At 43.6% G+C, this 25,558-nt stretch overlaps 3 protein-coding genes across 3 annotated transcripts in view; 1 reads left to right on the forward strand and 2 right to left on the reverse strand.

The window, feature by feature from the left end:
- T265_05004 (hypothetical protein) overlaps positions 1-16,376 on the reverse strand; it is a gene marked incomplete at both ends in the record, with an annotated part of 44,494 nt that extends 28,118 nt beyond the window's left edge. The window contains one exon of the mRNA XM_009169894.1: positions 16,306-16,376. Within this exon, the coding sequence (XP_009168158.1) occupies positions 16,306-16,376 (71 nt within the window). The remainder of the gene's footprint in view (positions 1-16,305) is intronic.
- The window catches only part of T265_05007 (hypothetical protein), a gene marked incomplete at both ends in the record, with an annotated part of 50,736 nt that continues 30,820 nt past the window's right edge, over positions 5,643-25,558 (forward strand). Inside the window, 2 exons of the mRNA XM_009169897.1 lie at positions 5,643-5,730; positions 9,418-9,506. Of these exons, the coding sequence (XP_009168161.1) occupies positions 5,643-5,730; positions 9,418-9,506 (177 nt within the window). The remainder of the gene's footprint in view (positions 5,731-9,417; positions 9,507-25,558) is intronic.
- Positions 17,155-18,891, reverse strand: T265_05008 (hypothetical protein; the record flags this gene model as incomplete). The annotated part of the gene is made up of 1 exon (XM_009169898.1): positions 17,155-18,891. One exon carries the CDS (start codon positions 18,889-18,891, stop codon positions 17,155-17,157), a length of 1,737 nt encoding a protein of 578 aa, XP_009168162.1.

The raw sequence follows: 25,558 nt of genomic DNA on the forward strand, positions 1-25,558 counted from the left end.
ACTTGTCTTGTGTGTTTTCTTGAACTGCCTTGTCCAAGACAGGTGCATCCGATAACAAAGTTTCACCTCATCCATGTCAGTTGAAAAGTTATTGAAAGAATGAAACAACAGTGCCTGATTGTTGATGGGTGCAATATACTATTGTCAGTAAAGTCGCACTGCACACGGATGAAAACACGAACACACACACAACTAGGAGCGCAAAACTGGAAGTAATTATGCGACCGGTCTGGATGCCTGGTCTACTGTCAATCAAGAAAGCAAAAGATAAGCTTGAAGATGTGTGTGTATGACCCTCAGGGCGGGTATTTGTTTGAAGTGGGGAAGTTTGCAATCTGTGCACCTGTCGTCTTGCCGACACAGTGTAAATGAGGCATGCATTAAATCAAGCATTTTCCGGTCTGTGTATACCTATTGTCTTTGCGTGAATCTAGTTGAACTCAGAATGAGGTTTGGTCAAGCAGAACTTGATGGCTTTTCACCCTCATGGTTCAGTCGTGTGAAAAAAAGAGTGAGAAATTGCGCCAGTGCTTTACTCTTGTATCAATACAAGGGGTGTAGACGTCTCGGTGAGTTCATGTGTCTGCCGCAGCTGCGTTAACGAGTTGCTCTGCTCCGGACAGCGCTCCCGGAGACAAATAAATGATAACTCTGTTGTCAAGTGTTCCCTTCTTGGAAGGCAACCACACGCTTGAGTACCGTCCATTTATGTGCCATCTGGACGTGACCAAGACGACCACGAGACAAATAATTATTTGTACCCTCCTGTGAGACATGCTTGCTCTGAGAGGGCTCTCTACAATGGATCATGGACGACCAACAGAAGTGGTATCTCTTCAGCTGGATTTCTTTTAGGGTGAGCACTAAAAGTAGGCACTGAAGGCATGGATTAACGGATGAAAGAAGTTAGATTTAGCGACCTCAACTAGCAAGGGATCTAGACTTTAGTGGACGTGAAGTATGGAACGCATACCACTTCAGTAGGTGTATCGATGATATGTTGTGTGTAGCTATCTGGGCTAAAGGAATGCCTTATTTTCCATCCATCGCATCCGTCATCCACAGCCTGCGCACCACACATTTGGCCAGGATACCAGAATGTCAACCAAAACGAGTTCGTTGTAAGCCTAAAGCTCTTGGCACCCCATCGGAAGGTATGAACCAGGTAGCTAACATGTAACGAAGCTACACATGGTCGAAGCGACCCCGGACGTAACGAACCCAATGCCACGAACTTAAACGGTATCCGGAGTGTTCGACCCAAAGATACTTGACCCAACAAAATCCCTGCCACGGTAGGGCTATCTACTGGCCTCGGACACCTGTAGACACGATAAAACAGAGCAAATACATAATTATTTGACAGAACGCACTACCTTAAGGGTGCTGGAAGCTCTCCAACAGTCCACTACAAGTTTCGCCTTTTTGGGGTCCAGTAGGTAGCCGTAGTAACTGAACCATCATCAGTAGTATATTCTAATTGAACAGCAAAAGTTACGCAATTAATTAACTGTTTATTAATCGTTTTGACAACATTTACTCCGAATCATGTCTGATAGAATGCTGCTGCCTCTGCGGGAATATGCGGCAGAATCCAAGGGAGATGTTTTTTATTCGAAGAATAACAATTAGGTCAATTTTAAATTAACTGTTAAGGTTAGATTCCTGAGGATGATCCCAGAATACCCTAAACCTACTGAGACCCTAAAACTCCACTAAACACCGACCAGACAGCCTCGAATCAAGGTCAAAACACTGCTTTTCAAAGAAGAGTGCGGGACCGTTGTACTCTGGCACTCGCTTGTTTGCAATAAAACCGTTGTGTTCCTGTTTCCGGCGCTAACCCACTGGACCAGGGAGAATAGTCAGGTATAGCACTAATACTAGGACTACTGAATTCGCCTTAGTCAGATTCCGGTAGTGAGAGAAATGCCGAGCAGTCGCGCCCTTCAGATATATGCATTTTTTTATTTCCTTATTAACTTATTGTTAGCCAATACCGAAGAATTGCTCCTCCTCGCTGAACAGAAGGAATGACCATAAACACAGCTCCATACGACCGAACCACTCTTCAAAGGGACGATGCACAGTTAAGGATGTCTTTTATCTGTTGCTACCCAGCTGTACAAGACTCAAGGTCCTAAGACCTTTTCAAAAAAGCCAAAGGTAAACCCGGAATCCCTTCTAAGATTGCTCACTTTCTACAATGACAGCTCTTTATAAATCCCATTAAAGTTCATCATAAGAAGTATTACCATCTTTAATGTACAAAAGTACCTGCACATCAGGTGCTAAATTAATAAAGGGGAGCTGACTTCAGTTAAGGATTTGTCCATAACAATCCTATGGATACCCATGGTTTGATGTGATTTAATCCTCATGAAAATGGTCTTGTAGAGTCATGTCTAGCACCACCAGCGCACCAACACATTCAATGTGCTAGTCATTACCTTGGTTTCTGTCAAATGACGTTAGTCACAGAAAGTCACCTTCAGGCTTTGTTTTCGGATATACCCAGAAATCCAAGACAGATCGGGTAAGTGCCCAAGACAGTTTCCAGGATGTATACTTTCAGGGTATCTTCAGCAGTAGCTGATTTTCCTCAAGCACTTTTGTAATATCTCGCCGTCCGTAAACTTAATTGTTCGATGGCTTTTGAGAATTCAACTAGATGTTTCGAAAGTTAGGCTTCTGATGCCTTATTTCATGGTCCCACCGAATGCTGAATTCTCAAAACAACAAGTGTGACCAAAAAGTTGATGATATATCCTACCGGTCAGCTAACCGGTCTTCAGGCATCTTACTTTCGCTACCTAACCTGTTTTCGCCTGAAAATTTTGCTGAGTTTTCTAAACGTAATGCGCTGCTCACAAAGTTGCTAAAAACTCTTCGAGAGCACATTCACTTGAGGGAGGGCAACCATAGAAACGAGGGATTCAGCTGGATTCCGTCGACTGTTCCGTCTAAACCAAATTCGTGTGCGGCTGCAAGTATCTGTTGCTGAGAAATATTCACCAGGGTTAATCTTCCCTGAAAGAGGAGACACGATTTCAGTGGTGTCTGCCGAATTCGGTTAGTGGACCATGGTTCGGTGACCCCTGTTTTACGTAAATGAATTCAGTCCGCTCATGGGCTGGTACGGCATTGGATGGTGATTAAAAAAACAAAATAATACTAATAATTTTCATAAGGGAAACTACTCACAAGATTGCTGAAAACTCTTCGACATCTCACGACCGATTTCGCCCTTCTTGGGACTCATCAGGTAGGCGTAGTCCCTGAGTTTCCGTCAACCTTATGTTCTGCTTGTAGTTGTTGTTGTTCCATTAATGTTGTGTTTTTATTCCACGTTATAAACGGAATTCAAGAAAATGGCCAGTTGGTGCGATGGTGGTTTGCACAGAATAACCAAAGCTCACATAAGGGTCGAGGGATGATTACGATGGAAAGCAAACTCCAGATGGAATGCTCTTCATAGTGACTATGAATAATTTATGTGATGTTGGCACAATATTTGCACGATATTCGAGATATCGCAGTATATTTTCATGAAGGAAACTACTCACGAGGTTGCTGAAAACTCTTCGGCAGTCCACGACCGGCTTCGCCCTTCTTGGGGCTCATCAGGTAGGCGCAATCCCCGAGTTTCCACCAACCTTATGTTCTACTTGAACTGTTTTCGAGAAATACGTTGTGAGTAGCTTCCTTCATGAAAATATACTGCAATGTCTCGAATATCGTGCCAACTGAAACATGAGGCGGCCTGTGTGCAGCACATTCAATTGTAGAATATCATAAACGAGAGATTCAGTTGAATCTCTCGTGAAAACCAAACTGATCTGCAAATGAGTGTATTTCTCGAATAATAATAATTCTTCAAAGTGATCCGTTTCGTCTCGAAGCCGTGCTGTCAGGTGGCTAGGTCAGGGCTAGTTTCCCTGGTGGATAATCGACTAAGCGGAAATACAATACCTGCGTTTAGTGGGTTGGGATTAGTATGCCAGTTTTTGTTTGCTTCAGGCTAACATCTGTGAGCGGATGTACTTGGGGGTTAAAGTAGATACTGTCCTCCAAAATTTCGGGATCCCGGCAACTAGTCAAAACTCGATTCTTCTAAGTTATTCACCAGAATCCAGTTCACAGTGCTTCATTTCACCAAAACTTCGAATCTTTGATGGATTAAACGTTACTTCCCATTAGGTGGTAAATCCAAAACTTGCGGAATGCTTCCATAAGCTAAGCGGATTTCATTGTATGTTTGTTAAAACTGACACGCATGATATTTGCGTGAATAAATTTCGAAATATGGTTACGAAGCTTTTCGGTTCGGAATTTTCTGATTAGTTGTAGGCATTTGTGGTGCTTGTCAAATCTGCATTCATTCCACAGTTGTTGGGATGCTCTCCCTCCTACTGTTTTTCACTTATACTATTCAGTACGCATCCATGCATCAGGCCGTCTGTGGTTTAAAATTGTAGCGGTGTGTGTGTATGCAGATGATCGTGTCTTTCAGACTTTGCCGGGGATTGGAGGCCTAGGTTTTTCGGGATTTTATTGAAGTCATCCGCCAGAAATGTATTCACACTGTGGATGCGAAAGACACATGTACCTTATGTCCATAGATGGGTCTTTTTGTGTACCATGAAGAGTAGTTTTCTGTAGCAGTTTATACTTTCCACATATGTCATTCTCCGTAAACCGACGTTACATATTCTGAGTTCAAAACCGAATAGATATCCAACAGGTTGACGGGTTCAGTTAAAAACACCGAATTCCACCACCGCGCGCAATACAAACAATTAGTGTGTAGCGCATTTGAAACTCGAATGTATCTGCTTGCCCGTTCCTCATATGACCTTATACGTGCCCCTCCCTTTCTCTCTTCCCCCATTGCAGGTACCACGGACGAATCACCACGGGCCCTGGACAGGGAAGAGTACCCCGCTTGTACACCCCCCTAACTGACCTTGACCCGACCCTGTACACCCCCCGCTTCCGGTTTCGGTTTCGCTCAATACACGGGTCGTTACCACACTCCGGCCTTCTCCCTTGTTCCACCCTAACTGTGCGCATGTGTGCTGTGTATACTGTGTGGATTCATTAATACCAGTCCGTATATCTGCACATTTCAGAACTGACGTGTGCCGTCCTCTCGAACGTCGAATACCGCTGACTTCCTGACGTCCCACGCTACAGTGGTCAGCGCCTTCAAGTCTCATTGCCTTCATGCTTATCAGGGTCGTGTAAAGTTCGAAAACTTCACTTCCAGTCAGTCAAATTTTCCAATGGAATTCGCCGCGTCAGATGAACTGAATAAATCATTTAAACAAAACTTTCCCTTTTGTGGGGTTATCGCCAATCACTTGTTCCAACAATCCAGTTCTATTTTTGAGGTTTTACGTCATTGGTGAAAACTGATGCGAAAAAACACAAAAAAAACTAAGAACACCATTGGTAAATAGTTCAGCGTGCACTGTGCATGTTAGTCTGTCGTTCAAAACCACGTAAATGTATATCTTTGAGAAGAATTCAGCGAGTATACACTATCGGTACTCATATAACAAAAGCTCACTGTCTAAAATCGGAAACAAACGGTGATGATTCAGTGGTCACAAGATCGACAAGGTGGTTAATTTGCATAGATGCACGGCATACAGACAAGCCGGGTCCCTAAGAAACTGAGTCCAGCACCTTTAACATCCAGTCAGACAATCTGGATAGAAAATGACAGTAAGAATGTTGTTGCTAGAGTTTAGCCGCCATATCGTTCAGTGTCTGTAGCCAAGCCCGTGCAGGGTCACGTGAGTCACATCCTGGAAGGTCGACAGCACTAAAATCACCCAAACACCTTTCATTCCTCTCTATCATGCCAAATTTTGTCCACCTGCAGGTTTCCACTACTTTGAATTAGACAGGGAGAAAAGCTCAAGTCGGTAGGCTCAGGTCTGTATGCATAACACATGTCCCATCTAGATTAGCTTACAGTGTTGGATGTGTCATTCCAACAAAGTTCCATATGCTTCACCAAAGACCTGTACCCTGATCGCGTCATTGTGAATTCGCTAGCTGCAACTGATTTCATCTATAGTTCTGAGGTACCATCTAAAGTTATCCCATGAGCTCCTGCTAAAGTGATCGATGTCACCGCCGTACCGTAGTTTGGTATATGCGTTCTTTGAGCCCCAGCGATATGTATTTTCGATGTTACAAGTAGAGCTAATTGGTAATCGCGATTTCGGTCCTTGAAATTTGTGCATTCACTTCGTCAGACACACTACCCCAAGAGCTCATGCAACTTCCAGTGTCACTCTTTGAATTTTGGTTGACGTATTCAAAGGCACGTTGCACAACATTAATCTGCATTTGGTGGGCGCGGAAGACACATTAAAGGGCTGGATGACCTCGATCAGCTTTCCAAATAGTGCCCTTGGGGTTTCATTGGGTGAGGCTGCCAGATACAGTCGCTAAATACCTCCTGAATTCTGCCGTATTTTGTACTCTGCTAAACTATTAATAAAGTATATCAACTGATTGCCACTGGCATGAATGAGCTATGCGACCTTTTCCCTCTCTTACGAAACCCATTTTAGCATACTCCTCTGCAATACGAACGATATATTTCCTACTGAGACACAGTACCAAAGTTTATCCGAAAATTGATTTTCTCCTTTTTCTCAAACGAACACGTGACTAACCGTTCATTGGCCAATACCACATCCGCCGTACGAGCAACATTTTCGTTAAAACCGTCAAAGCCAGCTTCGAGATGAAATTAAAACTTTATCCTTTAGGAAGGTGCTGAACTCTTAAACAGTTTTCACAGCCTACAGAACCTCATATGATGCCACTCAATGATTCCCATATCTTTTCTAGTTCAAGGTATCCGGATATTTCCAATAGTTTTCCCGATAAAGGTGTCCACTGATACTTCCCGGTTGCCCAATCCAAAGAACGGCATTTGATTAAGGTAGCTCACCTTGAGCCTTTGACTTAAAACTCTGATCCATGAAACAGTGGAAGGATGTGGGCTTTTGTTCCGAGACCCTACCCATAGCCTCCCATTCAAAAGTCGAAACTAGAAGGTAGTGGTTTCTAGGGTTGTCTTGGGGGACCCATCCTGGAGCCAATAACTCAATAGTCTGACCCATTTGGCCGCAGGGAGCCGACTTGCCCATATGGCGCAGGGAGTAAGGCATTGCCTAGTGCAACCGCGCACAGCAGGTGCCTTTTGAACAGCACTAGACTCTTTGGTTTGCAAAGTATTTCGACCGTACTGAATAATGTGCTGGCGATCTCGGTCAACCATTTGGTGATCGGAGTGTGCGGTTTTTAGGTTCGACCTTTTCGAACCCGACCTTCCTCGGTAGAAGGCGGCATTACTGCCTCCATAACAGTGTATATGCTAGTTACGTGGCAAAAACGTCATACTGCCTTCGCACTCCTATCGCAGGGGAGAGCACGACTTCACTCCCAGGCCGTTTGTTTGATTATTGACCTCTCAAGGGTCATTATCGCCTCAGCCGCATCCAGCATTGACTATAGTCTTACCTGTATCATCCCCGCTGTTGTATTTTACTTTCTATGAAGAACACTGCTTCCTAAGGACATACTTACGATGTCACCACCTATGGTAATAACAAGTTTGCAGCGAAGTTGTCTGCCTCAGCAAACAAACCACTAATCATTTGTTCTGTCTGAGCTACCAACATTCTCCTCCATAGTAAAGCCGACCTAGTGAGTTGTTTCTTCAGTTTGATGGTGAACTTTCAAAACCTTGGTGGGAACGGATGACACATCATGAAAACCATATGGAATAAAGCCAGTATAAAATGTTTACCATTCCCCCATTCTGGGGATAAGTGAAACATTCTTGAGCAACTCGATAACGAAGCGCTATGGTGTAGCTTTTGAAGAAACGACTCTGACTCAGTAGTTTTTTTAGCTGTTTGCACAGCACTTGGTCACGACATCGTTCGCTGTTTGTCTCTATCTGTCATCATCTACCTCACGATTTTTATACCACGTATCCCGTGACCGGCATGGTCAGCCGGCCGGTCTTGATCAAATTGTCAACTTCGCTGTTGTGTCGTGTATGCTGCCGATTAACGCCACTGCGTTTTTTGCCTATGTATAGGCTTTTGGGTGTCTCCTTGTTCACCGATGTATGCCACCCATCTAAATGACGGGAAAATGACGCACACGGGTTTTCAGCCTCACAAACGCCGGTTATCAGTGATCAGAATTAGATGACGGTGTATACGCATGTACGTGCACGTGCTAGGATACGCAGAATCCCATCAACTTCAACCAGGTACTCTATCGCGTATCCGATGCATACGAATGCGTACTGTGTTTGATAAAACAGAGTTTGTGGTTGTGGCAGCGGTGGATAGAACTTGACCAGATTTTATGGTGTGGCTGCCATTGGTTGACTTTGCACCACCGTCAGACATTTTCCGCAGCTGTTTGGCCATGGAACCGACAGATACTCTGCGAAAACTCCGGCCCCATGTAAGTCAGGAAGAACTCGTTGGGAGCGAAAACGTTTCCAAAACACTGCGCCGTTTTAGCCAGAAACACAGTAAACACTAGTCGATTGTACGATGAACGGTTGTTAGACTGATTCCTAAATTCCCAGGAAAAGGAGGCAGGGAAAATGCTAGACCTCTAGAACGACCATGAAAGCTGATCGTCGATGCCGGACTGCATGGGTTTCTGTAATGCATCACAAGAAGCTCAAGGAAAGGTTTCATGCGGCTGGCGTAGAAAATATGCAATTTTGTATTCCACCGCTCACTGTAATCTGAAGAATCAAGCTCGTATCTACCCATGGGTGACTTGTGTTTGACCAAGCTCAGGTGACAGATCTGGACACGCTCTCGGTTCAAATCAAAGGTCCTGTAATATTTCTTACAATGCTGGATTTCGTCGCTTGATCAGAAAGGACTGTTGACTGAATGACGAATATCCACCTTAGACTAACTAAGCTCCAACACCAAAGTGACTATGCTGTCAGAATAAAGGTACGTTGCTAGACAAAAATACAATAAAATTTGCTTTGAAAAGTGACAAAGAAGGATATACCGCAAAAGTTAACTTTCTCTTATGGAAGCGGCTAAAGCATCTGAGACCCCGCAGTCGATTGCAAGAAGAAACCACCGGCAGTACCTCAAACCCAAGAATAAGGCTCATTTGTACGGTGTGTTCTGCCTACTGAAGCCACATATACCGCCCGTGATGCACACCTTCGGTGACAAGCATGTCTCAATATAAACGGTTGCAATGGCTCATGAAAGTCCTCAAACCTATCAGAACGGAATGTGGCGCCTAATCTTGACCTAACTGAACAGCTGAAGAACAGAAACTGCGCAGATAATTACTCCCCGTAGTTTGATTTTACCTCCGTGTTGATTAAAGAAACTATTGACGTGATCCGTACCTTCTCGGATCGTACAACCATTTCAAACGATGACTTGTGTTGTCCCACAACGTTGTGTGCCGAAAAGGTGAGTTTCAATTTTGATGGCAAGTTACGCAGCTACATACGTGGGATCGCTGTGAACAACAATATTTGGGCAAATAATTACGGCTATCTGGGACAAAAAATCAGTCCAGCACATGTCACTAGAAACATGATCTTGATGACACACATGTTTTACGTAGTGACACGATGCATTCGGAACAGAAACGTCAAGTCTGATCACGTTGAAATTTAGCAACGAAACCGCGACCGAGCCATAGAGTGAGGGGGGGGCGAATGAGGATTCGCCCTGGCTTAAGGGGGGGGCGAATGAGGATTCGCCCTGAGCTTATTTATACAATGGCAAACGACTCTACAATCAGCGTCATGAATTCTGTAGCCACACAATGCAAATGTATGGATGAATTCCGGGAAACGTGCTGCTCTCAGTTATTGGGGGCCATGTTGAGCATACTCCGCACAAATTCTGCTCTGTACTCACTTTTGGAACCAAGACCCAACAGAGAATCAAAAAGGGAGCATTCTCAAAAAGTAACAGAAGATACTCGTCCAAGCCTGGCATAGGGGAGTGGCAGTTCTGAAGCCAAAAAGGTAATGCGTATTCGCTTAGGATTCAGAGAGCATAGTGTATAGAACCACCGACTACTAGATACGTGATTCGCAGTAAATCTATTAAAACAGTAAGCAAATCATGAAGGAATAGCTGTCCATTCAGTTTACCTCAAAATGGATTTGCAGCTATACACGTAGACATGAAAACACATAAGTGGATGGAGCGGGGAAACATCTGTTAGATTACACCGCAAGAACCTTGTCAAAAGACCGAATACCATTGCAAAACCCTTTGTCGATATCCCAACAGAGACTTATTTTCATTATCGACCTTCAAATCAGAAGGTCAACCTTGCGCAGAGCGGAAGGTTTCGCTCATCAGGTAGGCCTGGGTCTTTCTGGAGCATGGCACACTGTACCGCTATTTCAAGGGGAGGTCGCAGCTCCATCACGTTGTGGTGGCCCTATTCATTAGAAGGTACTCGGTAGAAAGGTGAAAAAAAACATTGTTTTTCCGTAACCAATTTCGGCAGATTCCATAATACTTCCTCCATGATTTGGGTGATCCTTCACGGAAGGGTGATACATAGGGATTGTATCACATCCATTCTGTGATAGATTAATGAAATTCCAAGCGTTTGCTACCTGCTCTGGGTTAAGTTAGAGTTCCCCGTTTTGGTCTGAATTAAACGCTCTAGATTGTAAACACTACTTCGACTTATACACACATTTGCAGCGTTGTGGTCCCATGTGCAATGGTCTTTGGTCATTACATATACAGTTGATAAAGAACCATGTGTTTTTTCATCTAGCCAAAATGAATAAGAATAGTCTACGATAATTACTGATAAAGTGAGAAATATTGAATTATCCTGCGTTGTCTTATCCCTCTGCTCTATGAGCGTTAGTACTGTGAAATATTCCAGCAAACGGTGTTGTGCGCATATCCGAGGACTTATTTAGCAGTTATATCAAGTCTAGAAATGTTTACTAATTTGGCGATTTGTTGTATCAACTGTGTCCAAGACATAGGCTACTCGATGCGAGTGATATCCGGGAAAATTGGGTTTGTGGTTTGGAACCTCCCTGTTGGGACTATGCAAGCGACTGCGGAAACTTGTATGCCTCTTCACTTTGTTCAAAATGGTTACCCTTTCGGTAAGCATGGATTGTAATGAAAATGTTCTGGGCAGCTGAAATGGTCACTTCGATGAACGTGGGATTCATTCAACAAAAAAGATCATTCTATCTGGCATCTGTTCGCTCGCTGCAACCATCAGTACCTAGTGACGGAGCATGGTCACACAGGCAAGCCGATATCGACCGAACTAGACATCATCCCAAAGTATTTGGATGGTACCGTGAGCTGCAAATATTTCCAGTCCAGTCGAAACCCAACAGGTGGTCATCTGAGTGACGGATTATATATTTGGCAGCAGTTACAACTAAATTGTTTAGCGGGAGCTTGTTGACACCCAAAGATGATGTTTATATTTCAGACCTTGCCCGTACTTACTGCGTTTACCCTGATTCTTCTAAATCATTGTCAAAAATGGAACCGGGAGTTTATGGAGTTGAGCTCGCATTAGGAGAAAACTTCATGTATCCTGAAGCCTATCTACAGATGGACTGACAATATTGTCATAACGAGAAGACTCCATTTTCCCATGGATTGCTGTTTTCTGTACAAACCTTTTGATTTAGATTCATTGCAAAACTTCCTGTATAGCACAAGTGATGTCAGCCCAATAACCCCTCCAAACTCCGCTTTTATCTACCAACACACGAGATTACACGAGGAGTTCTGAAGCAGGCTAGTTGGCTCCAAGGCTTCCTTTCTCGGATTACAAGGCGCCTGACTCTCGTTGCTAGTGCTGGTGGTCTCTCGGTACGCGTGATGTGGTCACAAATGTGTGTAGACAAACAACCAACTGGTTGCTACGTTTCCACGTAGGTATAATATATGTATGATGAATTGGCTCCGCTGTATATCAACCTGTAAGTGGGAAAATTCACAGGACTCTGAACGGATCGTTTTCCTCTGATAAACTCCGACAGTGTTGTTTTTGTCTCTCGCTTCTGTTACTATGCTGCGCAAACTTGGGTGATCGACTTCTGTCAAATGGTGGTTCGAACGACAACTATGGAACCCTATCTGTGGTTTCAACCTATCGAATCACCAAACATCGCCTGTTTATCTAACAAGCTAGAACCAAGATCGGCATGACGTAGATGTAACCTGGACTACCAAATAGGTCGAATTAGTAAAATATCTAGAAATAATTCAGATATTAAGCATAAGGGAACACGAAAGTCGTCAACTGGCATTCTGAAAACATAGTGTACACAATCCAGCAGAAGGAAGTATCAAAACACAGTAGATAGTGGTCCTACAATATCTCGTAAACGAGTTTTGCATGGTACCAGTTCATTAAATACTGCCGAGTTTCTTGTACGGGTGTCGTATTTGAGTTTCGGTTGACCTTTTCTATTGTATCTACTTTAATCATAAAATATTTCCTATGAGCAATGAACACCGATTAGAACTGGCCTACATTGTATATCTTTGTAATGTGCTACTCATAAGGTTGCTGAGAATCCATCGACAGCCCACGACCGGTTTCGCTCTTTTTGGGGCTCATCAAGTAGGCGCAGCCCCCGGGTTTCCGTCAACCTTATGTTCTACTTGAAGCCAAGTTGCACGGAATTAGCGAATATACACTCATTTGGAAACTAATTTGGTTTTTTTTCGAGAGACTCACCTGGAACCCAGCTGAATCTCTTTTATGATGTTCTCAGGCAATATCGTAGCGACTGAAATATGAGGCGGCCTGGTGCAGCACATTCAGTTGCCTGAGAACATCATAAACGAGCGATTCAGCTGGTTTCCAGGTGAGTCTCTCGAAAAAAACAAATTGACCTACGTTCTTATTCCTGGTTAGTCTTCGCGACAAGAGGCAATTTTTTCGACCATACAAGTAAATATCAATAGAAATGCTTATAAGTAACCACAATGCCTTCAAAAACAAGTAAATGAATTACCACATCTGCAGTACCTGCCGACGATCCTGTATGGAAACATAATTTCCAGACAACCAACCGGTTTTCCTCTCGGTTATGTAAACCATAAGCATTCGCTGACTAAAATTACCCTAGTGTGAGAGCCATCCTTTCATTACCTCAGTGGAGACTATTTTTATAAGAAGCAGGGCATTTTCCCCTTTCCTTGCAATGAAAACGCTTATGAGTTTGATTTAAACTGTTCGGCAACCCCCTACTGGTTTTGCCCTTCTCGAGACTCATTAGGTAAATGTTGTCTATTGTTTCCATCAATCTCATGTTCCAATTGAACACTAAGTAGAGCATGAATTGAGCTAGGCACTTACCTATGTGAGTTCTATTGGCAGACCCGACCGATGGAAATTCGGAGACTACGTCTACCTGATGAGTCCAAGTTATATAAAACCGCCAGTGCACTGCAAAAGAGTATTCATTGACCTCATAAACACGATTAGTTCAGGAAAACTATTCCCCTACTCCGTCTGAAATATGGTCTGCTTGCTTGGGCGAAGGATATCATGAACACGATATTAAGTTGAACTCAGTCCGGTCCCAGAGTTACGTCAGCTAGTCCATGTTTTGAACTTTTCGTTTTTCGGACGTGTCCTCTATATGACTTTTTCATGAACAATCAGCTTATACTCATAAATTGACTCGCGCTGATCTATAAACTTATCATGTGAAATCCTTACCATACTGACTCACGTTTGAAGCTGTCTGGTGTAGCGTCTGTTCTTGTCATGTCGGGCGAAAGACATAGCTTCGCTGACATGCTTTGTATGTATGCATTATTCCTTGCATTCTTGATATGACTTGAAAAAAATAGGTCAACTCGTAGAAGCAGTTCACTTAAGGAGGGTATGAATGAGTACTGTCCACCGCTTCACCCACGGTGGATGAGCTCAGGTTCATTGAATTTGCCAACGTTGTTCTAAATAAGAATTTGTGTTGAGTATCAATCAACAAGGGGGATTCATAAATATCACTTATATCTGCCCTTACCAACACTTTTTACATCTAATTAGGCGGCCGTTAGACCAATAGCACATTTTGTAGCATTGTCGCTGAGAGATAAATCAGGTGAACTGTCTCCTCTGCAAATTACAGCGGTTTCGTTTCCCCAGAGTCTTTTAGTTCGCATTCGAAACTTACCAAAATGCGCGATATTTTGAGGTTGACTGTGACCTTCTACGTTCAAATTCTAGTACTTCTCCTCCACTTTGAAACGCCATAAAGGCCTTCGAACAAGCGTAAATTATACGACAGTTTCACGTTTCGGTTAGACCAGTGTAATCCTGCAACTACCATGTATTCATCTCCCTGAAAGATTATGATAAAACAGCTGGGAAATGTAGGGAATGTGTGGTTATTAACCAAATTTTTCGGCGTTGTTTTGTATTCCATTCAATGTGTTATACAGAACATTCCGGGAACTCACTTGGATGGCGACAATAGTGGCTGGGTGTGTTCTACTCAACCTCGTTCGGCATGCTTACGAACAAAGAAGTTTCTTGTCATCCACTGGACCCGCCGACTCTCACTTGTCTATCCGGCATTCTAATCATATTTGCAGGTTACTGACTTTGAGATTACACTAACTTGTCTTTTCAAAGTACTCTGACAATAACACTGACATCGCAAGCGTGGAATGCAATCATTCCCAGAACCCATTGTTCTTGCAAATAAAAAATAATCAGCGGGTAGATGTGTAGGTTCAACGAAATGAGATTTCGCTGTTCAGCTAGGTGCGAGTACTCTTGTGTCCCGGCGTAAAATGGAACTCGCGCAACCGTCCCGAACCGCAAGGTGGTACTAAATGCCTTCTGCGCCAGAAGTTAGTATGCGACCAATCTGCAGACGATGTCAGTGTGAATGAGTGATCGATACAAACTTCGAAAAAACCTTTCGTGAGTAGTGTTTCCAGCCAAGTGTGTAACGCGAAGACCGTCATGAAGTTCGGTTGACTCGAAGTTGAAGCGAAACATATATGACTGCGCCTATTTGATGCCCCCCCCCCAAGAAGTGCGAAACCGGTCTTGAACTGCCAAAGAGTTCTCAGAAAATCTACTGCAAGATCTCGAATACAAGAGGCGGCCTGGGGCACTTCTATCAGCTGAAGAAACATTAAGCGCGGGATTCAATCTGATTCTTTTAAAACCAAATTTGTATTTGGCTAACTCCCTCCAGTGGGGTTCAAGTGGAACATAAGGTTAAACGAAACTCGGAGACGTCGCCTACTTGATGAGTCTGAAGAAGGATGAAAACGGTTATGGGCTGTCGAAGAATTTTTAGCAACTTATGGGTGGTGCACTAAGTTCAAATTTTCCCTTTTAGTCGTGTGGGAAGTTTCGTAAACCTCGCCTGAAGCCCAATGGCGATTTTACTCTCCTTGGGTTCTCAGTGAGTTTGCATGCAGCTTTCCGCACTGCTTGAAATGAGCGTGTTTTTCTCTATCTTATCACTCGACCTAACCTGAGCATCTGGCGCGCCGCACATCCGGTGGAAAACGTCGTATGCAAGTGATACGTTCGAAGCTCGTCTGATTCTGCTGTTTGCGTTAACTTGTTACGCACACCACTTAAAGCTTTTGTAAAATGGGAAGTGATGAAAGATGAAATGATTACTGTAACTAAAGGTTGATTTGCTTCCTGATGAACTGCGAATAGGTCTAAACTCGTGATACGCTGGCAGGTAGTTTTCATTAATATTCCTATAGTAATTATTCAGAAGGTGACAAAGTCCGCTGTGGCAAAGAGCTACGTCTGTTATACACGTCTGCTTGTTTGTTGGTCTGTTCGCGGAGCCTGTCAGTTGGGTTGCAAACGTCTGATCACCACTCGAAGTGATATCAACACTGCGCAATTCAGTGAGAACTGACGATATGACATTGATTGATGATGAAAAGTTTGCAATCAAACTACCAAGCTCGGTGAACAGACCATCAAACAAAAATTTGAGTCTTGAAAAGGAAGAACTTTTCATCATTTGTAGCCACAATCACAAAAAGGCTTATGGAACATTCGTAATGCACTACTCATAAGTTTGCTGAAAATTCTTTGACAGCCCACGACCGGTCTCGCCTTTCTTGGCGATCATCAGGTAGGCGCAGTCCCCGAGTTTCCATCAACCTTACGTTCTACTTAAAGCCAAATTGCACGAAATCAGTGAACTACACTCAGTTGCAAACAAATTTGTCTTTAAGAGAGACTCACCTGGAACCCAGCTGAATCTCTCGTTTGTGATGTTTCCCGGCAGTTGAATGTGCAGCACCAGACCGCCTCATGTTGCCTGGACACATCACAAACGAGAGATTCAGCTGGGTCCCAGGTGTTTCTCTCGCAAAACCACATTTGTTTGCAAATAAGTGCATTTCGCTCTATGGTCGAGATTCAAAACCTTCTACACTAAGGTGACACAAACTCTGTTATGGGAGAACCTCACGATGAGCAAATACTGACTTATTTCAACAGTCATTTACTGACATCGACCAGTATGACGGAGCCTACTGTTGACAAACCTTAGCTGGAGCAGGTTGTGTTGCCCTAAAATATAAAATTCTTAGTTACGTGTAATGGGGGTTTATCCAAACGCTTGATGCCTTCCAGTCAGTCACTCCAACCATAGAGATATCCACCCTGACAACACTATATATCTTTGCGCTTTGAAAGAAACGACCATCCGCCCTTCCACATCCAGCTAAATCTCTTGTGGGACAGAACTCCCTTTGTTCTGACTGGATAGAAAGCACTCTGCTCATTATTACGTGCTAAAAATAAACTAGCGAAATGATCAAAAATATATGTGTGGCATGTACACAATCTAAATACAAGCGATTTCAGTCATCGGAAGATAAAACTGAATAAGTGCGTTAGTTAGTGTATCAATGCACAGGGGGTATGTGGAATCAAAATAGGCAAATCACTATTGTCTGCGCACAGTAAGAGACATTTGTGCAAGCTTACAAACTCGTAACTTACGCAGCCGGTGCGTGCAATGTTCTAGGTAGCTGAGTCAAGAGTTACTCATCATCTGGGAAAAATAATCACCTGGATTCGGGCGTTTCATGGCACGAGCTTTGCGTCATGTAAGGGGTTTGACAGAACCGAACCATAGGCGTTGAACAATAGGCCAATCGAGTCACGAATCCGTCTCTCATGCACCTTGAGCTGTAGGGACGACTTTGCATAGTGCGATAAATCACGGTTGGTAGAATAAAGCATTTCAACCGGACGTCGCTCGGCCTGTTGGAGTTGATCTGTTGGGAAAGGCAACTCGAGAATAGGTGTAGTTCCAAAAGGACGAATATTATTCGTGGCTATCACTGATGGTTCAAAAGGTATTGTCTCCGTATTGGGACAACTTGGTGCTTCTTTCGAAATCGGGCGTATATTAGGCGGCTCGAAAGTTGGCCGCGTAGTCCAATTCCTACGACTGAGATTACTCGATCGACCGTTGAGGGGAAAACATTTCGGATCGTTCGATGTCACAGCTCGACCGGGGCTAAAGTGACTCTCAAGTCTGTGGGCAGACGACTGCTGGAACTGAGTTTGACGCGCTGTGCGGTAATCAACGGAGGGAGGTATTTGTTCTGCTTCTTGGTCTCGTAGATTTTCAGACCTTTGGGGAGGAAATGAGTTTCCTGCCGTAAACATACCAAGATATGTAGATGGAGATAGTGGTGTTGGAGGTGTACGACGATAATGAAGTTGCGGTAGGGCATTTAATACTGGATTTGGAGAGTACAGAGATGCAATATCTGGACAAGCATAATCTGACACTCGGTAATTTCGAGTGAGTGAGGCATAATAACTGGCCAAACGAAGGCTGAATAGTCTATTTCGCTGAAGTGAATTCGTGCGTCGACGTAACTTGCCTGTGGTGCCTCCTATATAGACATCCTCACAGGATGGATCGAGCATCCAGTAATTTCCCTTTCCAGGGTCGTCGTAGGCTCGAGGGACTTTGACAAAACATTTGTTCAATGACAAATTGTGACGTATAGAGTTTTGCCAGCCTTGTTTGTTATCTTTATAGTAAGGGAAGTTGCTCGTTATGAAGTCATAAATCCCATTCAATGTGAGACGTTTCTCCGGACTACTTCGTATGGCCATCATGATGAGTGCATTGTAGCTGAATGGAGGTTTGTCGCTGACACTGGTAGGTTTACTCGAAGTTCTACCCTGCTTGGATTCAGAGCAGCATCTGTCCTTCTGCTGCAAGGACTGTTCATTTAAGGGACAGGCTTCATCTTGATCATCAATTGCATCTCGGGACGTGCGTTGAGGAGAAATAGGAGAGTGCGAATACCGACCACACGGACTAGACTGCGCCACCGATGGGGAAGATTTGGAAGACCCAGACCTTTCTGAACCAGAGCCAAGATGGGAAGTACACAAGGAACTTTCTGGTGGCAAGGTGAACATTGACAACTGACTAGGTGGCTCATCTGTGTGTCCGTTTTGATTATCAAAACCTCGTACAATGTGTCCCGAAACGTGTGCCTTTGGGGAGCTCATATGGAAGCCAGGCTCTGGCTTCATTCTTGAAGATTGACCAGTAGTGGTTTGTACGGTCAAACTTTCCAAGATTTGCGGGTTTCGTTGAGGTAATAGTTTTTTCGAGGCTGTTAGGTGTAGCTCCGCGTTAACGTAGTTCTCCTTTGTGTCTGTTAGACATTCCTCTCCGATTTCATTATCTGAATCATTGGATAAGGGAAGATTAAGCATCGCCCTGATGCTGAATGCACTGGCCAAGCCATGAACTCTGTCGTAACTGGATTTGATTGAACTGGACTGCATAGTGTCGTTGTCAAAATCACCGGGTCACTGGCTTAATTGCGTATTAACTAGATCTTATTCCCCATTAGAACATCTCTGCCTGAGCGTGTGTGCTGATGTCAAAGACGCTTGTTCCTATTGGTTTACGACTGTCCAGTTTGGGGAATTATTTTTCTCTCTTGGCGTGTTTGCGTGCATGTTAAAAATGTCACCGGAGCAACTTTATGACATTGGGCAAACAAAACACACACATCAGAACTAGTGATAGTCACACCCTTCTTTGGCAGGGGAGGGGAGGTTGGAACCATACAGACTTCCCATATCACGTCATGACGGACTCGCAGGCTAGACGAATGGAATGTTGGCCGTGGGATGAAAACCAGCCAATGAGGTGACTAAAGCTCACGCTTGATTGGCCCATTCGCCGACGCTGGTTTCACTTTCTGTGGCAATGGCATGTTCATAGTACAAGTTAGGGACGAAAATTGCAGTCTCGCCAGAGAACGGGACTTGCTGTCAACTTGTACAACACTGATTAGCAACAGAACACTCTTCGTGCTGCTACTATCATCAATGTATTGTCCTACCACGCCAATAAATTACATCCTGTTAACTAAGTTGTTTGTGGAAGGTATTCAGACATTTCCAGACTGCAACTGCTACCAACGACATTGACCGTCCGAGTGAAAACATCTTGCGCTCTAATTTATCTTTATCACTTGGACTAACCTGATGTAGGTTTATCCGAGCACTCGTTCACACTGTTAGGCCCTCATGGTTCCTTCATGTGGTAAGGCAGCTAATAGGTGAAAGGATGCTATGGTCGAACAAGTATTGTCTTTACCATTGCTATTGCCATTTATAGACGTAACGGAGCTATCGCTCATCCTCAGGAACAACTTTAGCAAGTGACTGCAAAATGAAGTTAGTAAACCAAACAAAGGGTGAATATTCGTTTTGGGAAGTTAGCCACACCGTAGAGCCTAAAAAACCCCAAAACCATAGTCATCGCCTTCAATGCGCAGTTGTCCAGTTTCTCCTTCCCGAAGAGTAATATGTGGTGAGAACTAATTGACTATATCTGACTACACTACCCAGGCTCTCCATCGTCTGGTGATCGAAATTATATCAGCTGGAACCAAATTACCTTTGGTATATGGTCTTTAGCTTATGTACCTCCCAGAAGGCATCCTACAGGCGACCTTTAGGGTTAGAAAATCACTTCAAGAAACGATCCGTTTTAAGGTACTATTTATTTAAAAAAGATCGACTCACAGTATCGACAGACAAAAATGGTCTGCAGGGCGGTCACTTCTGAAGGGGAGTATACTACTGATGTACGGACCAGATAGATGAAATTTCACTATCACGAATTCCATTCCGGGATACCGGTTTATCGCAAAATCGATAACCAGAGTATAAATTGATCATGCCACATCGTGTATACTAATTGTATCACCTGTCCAAAACTCACCGTGATAGTTTAGGCAGCTTCAGACAGCCTGGCGACTGGACAGAAGGCCCACATCTGAGTGAAAATATTTACATTGAAATCGTGCACAATTTAGGTGCAATACTGATCAGCGTTTTCAAAGTGGTGACTTTGTGACGGAACTTTACTAACCTTCATCCTGGTGGTGGTTTCTGTGATCGATAGAGCTAACCCCTGTACAGAGGCTTTTTATATCGTATAAATTATACACGTACATATATTCTATACAGGAGGGTCACGATATTACTTCATTAGCCTCAGTAGAGCACCCCATTGTTGTCATAAATTGGATCGCGCATTATCATTACTTGTTCACGCGACCAATAGAGAGTTTCTCTCACTTGCTCTGACAAATGTTCATAGCGAGTGTACAAAAATATCTTTCGAATTGTAACCCGATGACCGGGTTTTGCCCTTTCTAGCCCTGTGAATGTTTATTCTAATTATCCGGTCATTCTCTTGTTTTACGGAGAGAAGCATTCTGTCAGCTGGTCTGTAAACAATGTTTGTTTATCATAAACCGTTTAGTCACGCCTGGTCAAAGCTATCTTCTTTCAGTCGACGATAAAGGTGTGCCATTGTTTGGTCTGGGCGATTTGAGGGGGTTGGTTTGTTCACAACTCGGCAGTCCGTAAATCATGTGCCTAATTTCAGCAAATACACTCATTTGAATATCAGCTGAATCTCTCGTTTGTGATGTTCTTAGGCAACTGAATGTGCTGCACCAGGCCGCCCCACGTTTCAGTCGGTACGATATTCGAGATATCGCGATACATTTTATTGACGTAATACGCTACTCGTAAGGTGCACTACGTCCATACATATGCCTAATTACTAAAAACCATTGTTGACATGCTGCATTTATGGCAGGAATTTCATTGGCGAGGTTGTCCGTGGGTTGATATGTCCGAGGGCAGATACCTTGCATCTGTGCCATGCGTTGAGCCTCGTGACTTCGCACACCACTTGCTCCCACCTTACATCTGTGCATTGGGTTGTGTAGACCCCTCCCCCTCCACCTTTACTCTTTTCTTTACAATAAGGCTTTCAGATAAATCATGGTTGTATGGCAGTGTGGCATCGGTGTTGAACACTGATGTCATGCTGATGATGATGATGATGATGATGATGATGATGATGATGATGATGATGATGATGATGATGATGATGATGATGATGATGATGATGATGATGATAGTGAGACCATTCTCGACCTACCACCCTTAAAGCGAATCTTGGTTGTCATCCTAGTCAACCGAGGTATTGTTGACTAAGCGCGTTCTGGTCTACAGGTATTCCGGTGTGCTGCGTGCGAAGCCAAAAAAATTGCAGCAGGCCCATGGTCAAGCCATATCTGAGTTTCCAGGATGATTTCACACTTTACGAAACCACGTTAATTTCGACTGGTACAAGGGTGTGAAAAAGGAGGGTGAAGCCTGCAACTTGATGTGACACTGTTCCCAGGTTTGATGAAAATTTTGGGCAGCCGGCTGTCGGTTTCGTCACTTTTTCGAGCGTTCAACTTCACAATAAATGCTGCTATTATAGCCAGCCTGTTCAAAGCATTCCAGATGCCATCACCAGAACAGTCACCGCAGTCAAGTTCAACTATACATCTAAGTAACAAATCATTGTAACCATAATATCAGATGCTACAAATCATTCAAACCAACGAATCGACCTGTCTGCCACGAAACATAAGTCGTGAAACTACTCAGCATCAACTCCCATTTGCGATGTGTCCAGGCAACAGAATGTGCTGCACCAGGCCGCCTCATGTTTCAGTCGCTACGATGAGCCCCAAGAAGGAAGAAACCGGTCGTGGGCTGTCGAAGAAGTTTCAGCAATCTAATGAGTACTGCATTTGAATATACATGTATCGCGATATCTCGAATGTCGTATCAGTTGCCTAGATTCAGCACAAACGAGAGACTCACAACTAGTCGACAGCCTACGACCGATTTCGCTCTTCTTGGTGCAAATGAGAGTATTTGTCGAAGCCTGTGCAACTTGGGTTCAAGTAGAACATGAGGTTGACGGAAACCCAGGGACTGCGTGTACCTGATGAAACCCAAAAAAGTCGAAACCGGTAGTAGACTGTCGACGAATTTTTAGCAACCTAATGAGCAGTGCATTACGAATATACTCAGCATCTTCTTAAAATAATCGGTTCTTAAGCTGGATCCTGCTGGAAGTTGCGCATTATTTACCATGAATTAACGGTAGTTTTCGCAACACTGACCGAGGAACAGCACAGCCAGTAGCGAATACCCAAAAGTTTGTCATACACCCCTTTACTTGTCCGATACGTGATTGTAGACGGACATCATTATCATTTGCAGGAATTTATGGTGAAGTATGCTGGACAAACATCACACAGGAATGTCGGTAGCGTTGACAAACCAACAACTGTATTTTAACAACCAATGCACAACAACTCCGATTCACTTTACAACAGCGTGCTGAATATGTCACCTGGATTGGTGAGGGGATTTTTGCAACAGTCTACACAAAACTTTTGAATTGTTATGTAACAAATAAACAGTATGCTTTGTTTAACCTGGGGCTTTTAACTAACACCAACAGTGCATGGTTAGTAGCCGACAAACTGTTATTTTTTCTTGACCAGTTGCACACAGTCCAATGAAATCGCAACCGTGAATGTTCGGTGATCTCAAACTACGCCTCATAAGAGATTAGTGTATGGCGTCTTCCTACGGTGAAGCATATTGCTACCTAACCACCCAAAGTATGTTCAAGCACGCAGAATTACAGTGAAATCTGACCATTTTGGTTAGTCCATACCTCATTGCCAAGCTCAAACTATCCGTACTGCATGAGCCTCAATCCTGAAGGGGGTGGGATCATTTTTCTGAAAGTTACATAATTTACTTAGAAACAGACACATAGCTGTCCCAACCATCCTAAATGACGAATCCAAGCGAGGCAGAAGACGACGTCATGTTAGAAAATTTTAATCTACTCAACGGCGTGATTGAGAATGCATTGATGTGGTGCGAGAACCAGGGCTTAGCAAAATTACTGCCTTCTGACGACTCAGTCGAGGGCTTGTGACGTTAACAATCGTAGAACAGCTCTAGCGTCTGACCAACGAAGGCGAATCACTCAAGAAAGTTCCCTGCGTTAAGATTAGGACGTTTGGTTCGCTCGATGCGGACCAATGGATACACACTGGATACACAATGGAGTTAAAGGTAATCACGGTCGGCTGTGGTAGGGTGTATTTTTCACAATTCAGTGCCATGCCACCCGTGTAGGGTTTACATACAACAAATTCTGTTGGTGATTCGGAAAGAAACAGCGTAAAGATACAAAGTTTCCTGTTTATGCATACAACCCTTCTGAAGTGACCCCCATTCAGATTCCGCTTCAGCAAAATTAGACGACGTGGTCGCTGAGGTCACGATAGGATTCACACGGCTGAAGGGGGCTGGATAGGTGACTTATATTGGTGAAAATCAACAGAGGAAGAATGATTCTCGGCAGTTGTATGCCTTCGATTCGCAATGCAGTTTACGTAGCTGTCAAGATAAATGTAAAATACGTTGAAGGCTCGTGCCATGTTAGTTTATGTGTACAGGAATCGTAAAACAAGGGGCACACCCCCGTTGGTCAGGCCCTCAAACGCAAAGATGGTCGGGCGTGGTCTATTAACTAATAGATTCATACAGGTAAAAAAATTCACCAACTATTCATGTATCAGGATGAATATCTTAATTATTTACTCTACATGAGGTGATATACGTTAGTGGGGAGGATCAAGTCAGGAAACCATGTGTGAGGAAAGTGTAGTAAATGCCGTTGCTTAAAAGGGATGAAAAGGATCTGAGACTGTTGCTGTTTTCCGAACAACATAGCAAATTGCAGTGACCACAATGGGACAAATAATCACGTTGTTTACAAAGTTATCTAGCCGGATGGGTGATGAAGTAGTAGACTATTTGGTTTTCACGGGAGTCTCAATCGAATCTCTCGTTTACGATATCCTCCAACTGAATGTGCTGCACACGGGCCACCTCATGATTCAGTTGGTACGATATTCGAGATATCGCAGTATATTTTCATAAAGGAAACTACTCACAGGGTTGATGAAGACTCTTCGATAGTCCACGACGATATCTCGAATATCGTACCAACTGAATCATGAGGTGGCCCGTGTGCAGCACATTCAGTTGGAGGACATCATAAACGAGAGATTCGATTGAGTCTACCGTGAAAACCAAATTGATTTGCAGATGAGTGAATTTCTCGAAAACAGTCCAATTTGGGTACAAGAAGATCATAAAGTTGATGGAAGCTCGGAGACTGCGCCTACCTGATGAGCTCCAAGAAGGGCTGTCGAAGAGTTTTCAGCAACCTTATGGGTAGTCTGCTTTATAAAAGTAGTACACCAGATTTTCGACTTGACTGCTGCTATGAAGCTCGGTAAGTGGTCGTGTTTACTTAAGTGATCGGTCACCAACCATCATGTTGAACGAAAGAAACCAACTGCAATCAAACATAATGACAAACATTCGAAATTATGACTCTGCTCTAAGAAGATGTTCGCTCGGGGACCTAATTAAGTTTCAAAGGGTACGTGGAGAGTGATTTTTTTCACAAGAGGCATGCAAGTAATTTAGGGCAACATCCGAAAAGAAAAGCACCTTCTGCGAGTGTCAGGCTCCTCGACATGTTGACCTTTGCTATACTAAATGATGTAAAGTAAGTCCTTCAATCGGAAGATGTTTTCATTTCATCGGATTACATGAAACCTTGTGGTTAAGATTCAGTCATCAATATTTTAATTGCCTTACTTTAAGGACACCGTCTCTTGTGACAGAATGAATCAGATTCACAAACGCTGCCTACAAACGGAAGTCACAGACTAAGTCTACATGGATTTAGATCTAAATCCTTTTTCCAAAGACTGCAGGTAGTTAAAGACCAAATTTAGCCCCAACTTGACGGTGCCGAACCAAGTTCTCCGATGCCCTCCAAAATGGCAAAACCGACCGGAGCATGATGAAGGTGCAGTACAAGTTCCTAAGGCTCACTGTCGATTTTTCGGGGAACCAATCCCGACTATTAAGCTAGGGACAGCTGCACCACTTGCCCGAGACTTGAAATGCGAAATCAGGGTTCCTTAGTCACTGAGTTGGATATTTTGTAGGGGCCTTTGAATGAGTCTCATAC

Source organism: Opisthorchis viverrini (assembly GCF_000715545.1).
Source record: "Opisthorchis viverrini unplaced genomic scaffold opera_v5_88, whole genome shotgun sequence".
Lineage (NCBI taxonomy): Eukaryota > Metazoa > Platyhelminthes > Trematoda > Opisthorchiida > Opisthorchiidae > Opisthorchis > Opisthorchis viverrini.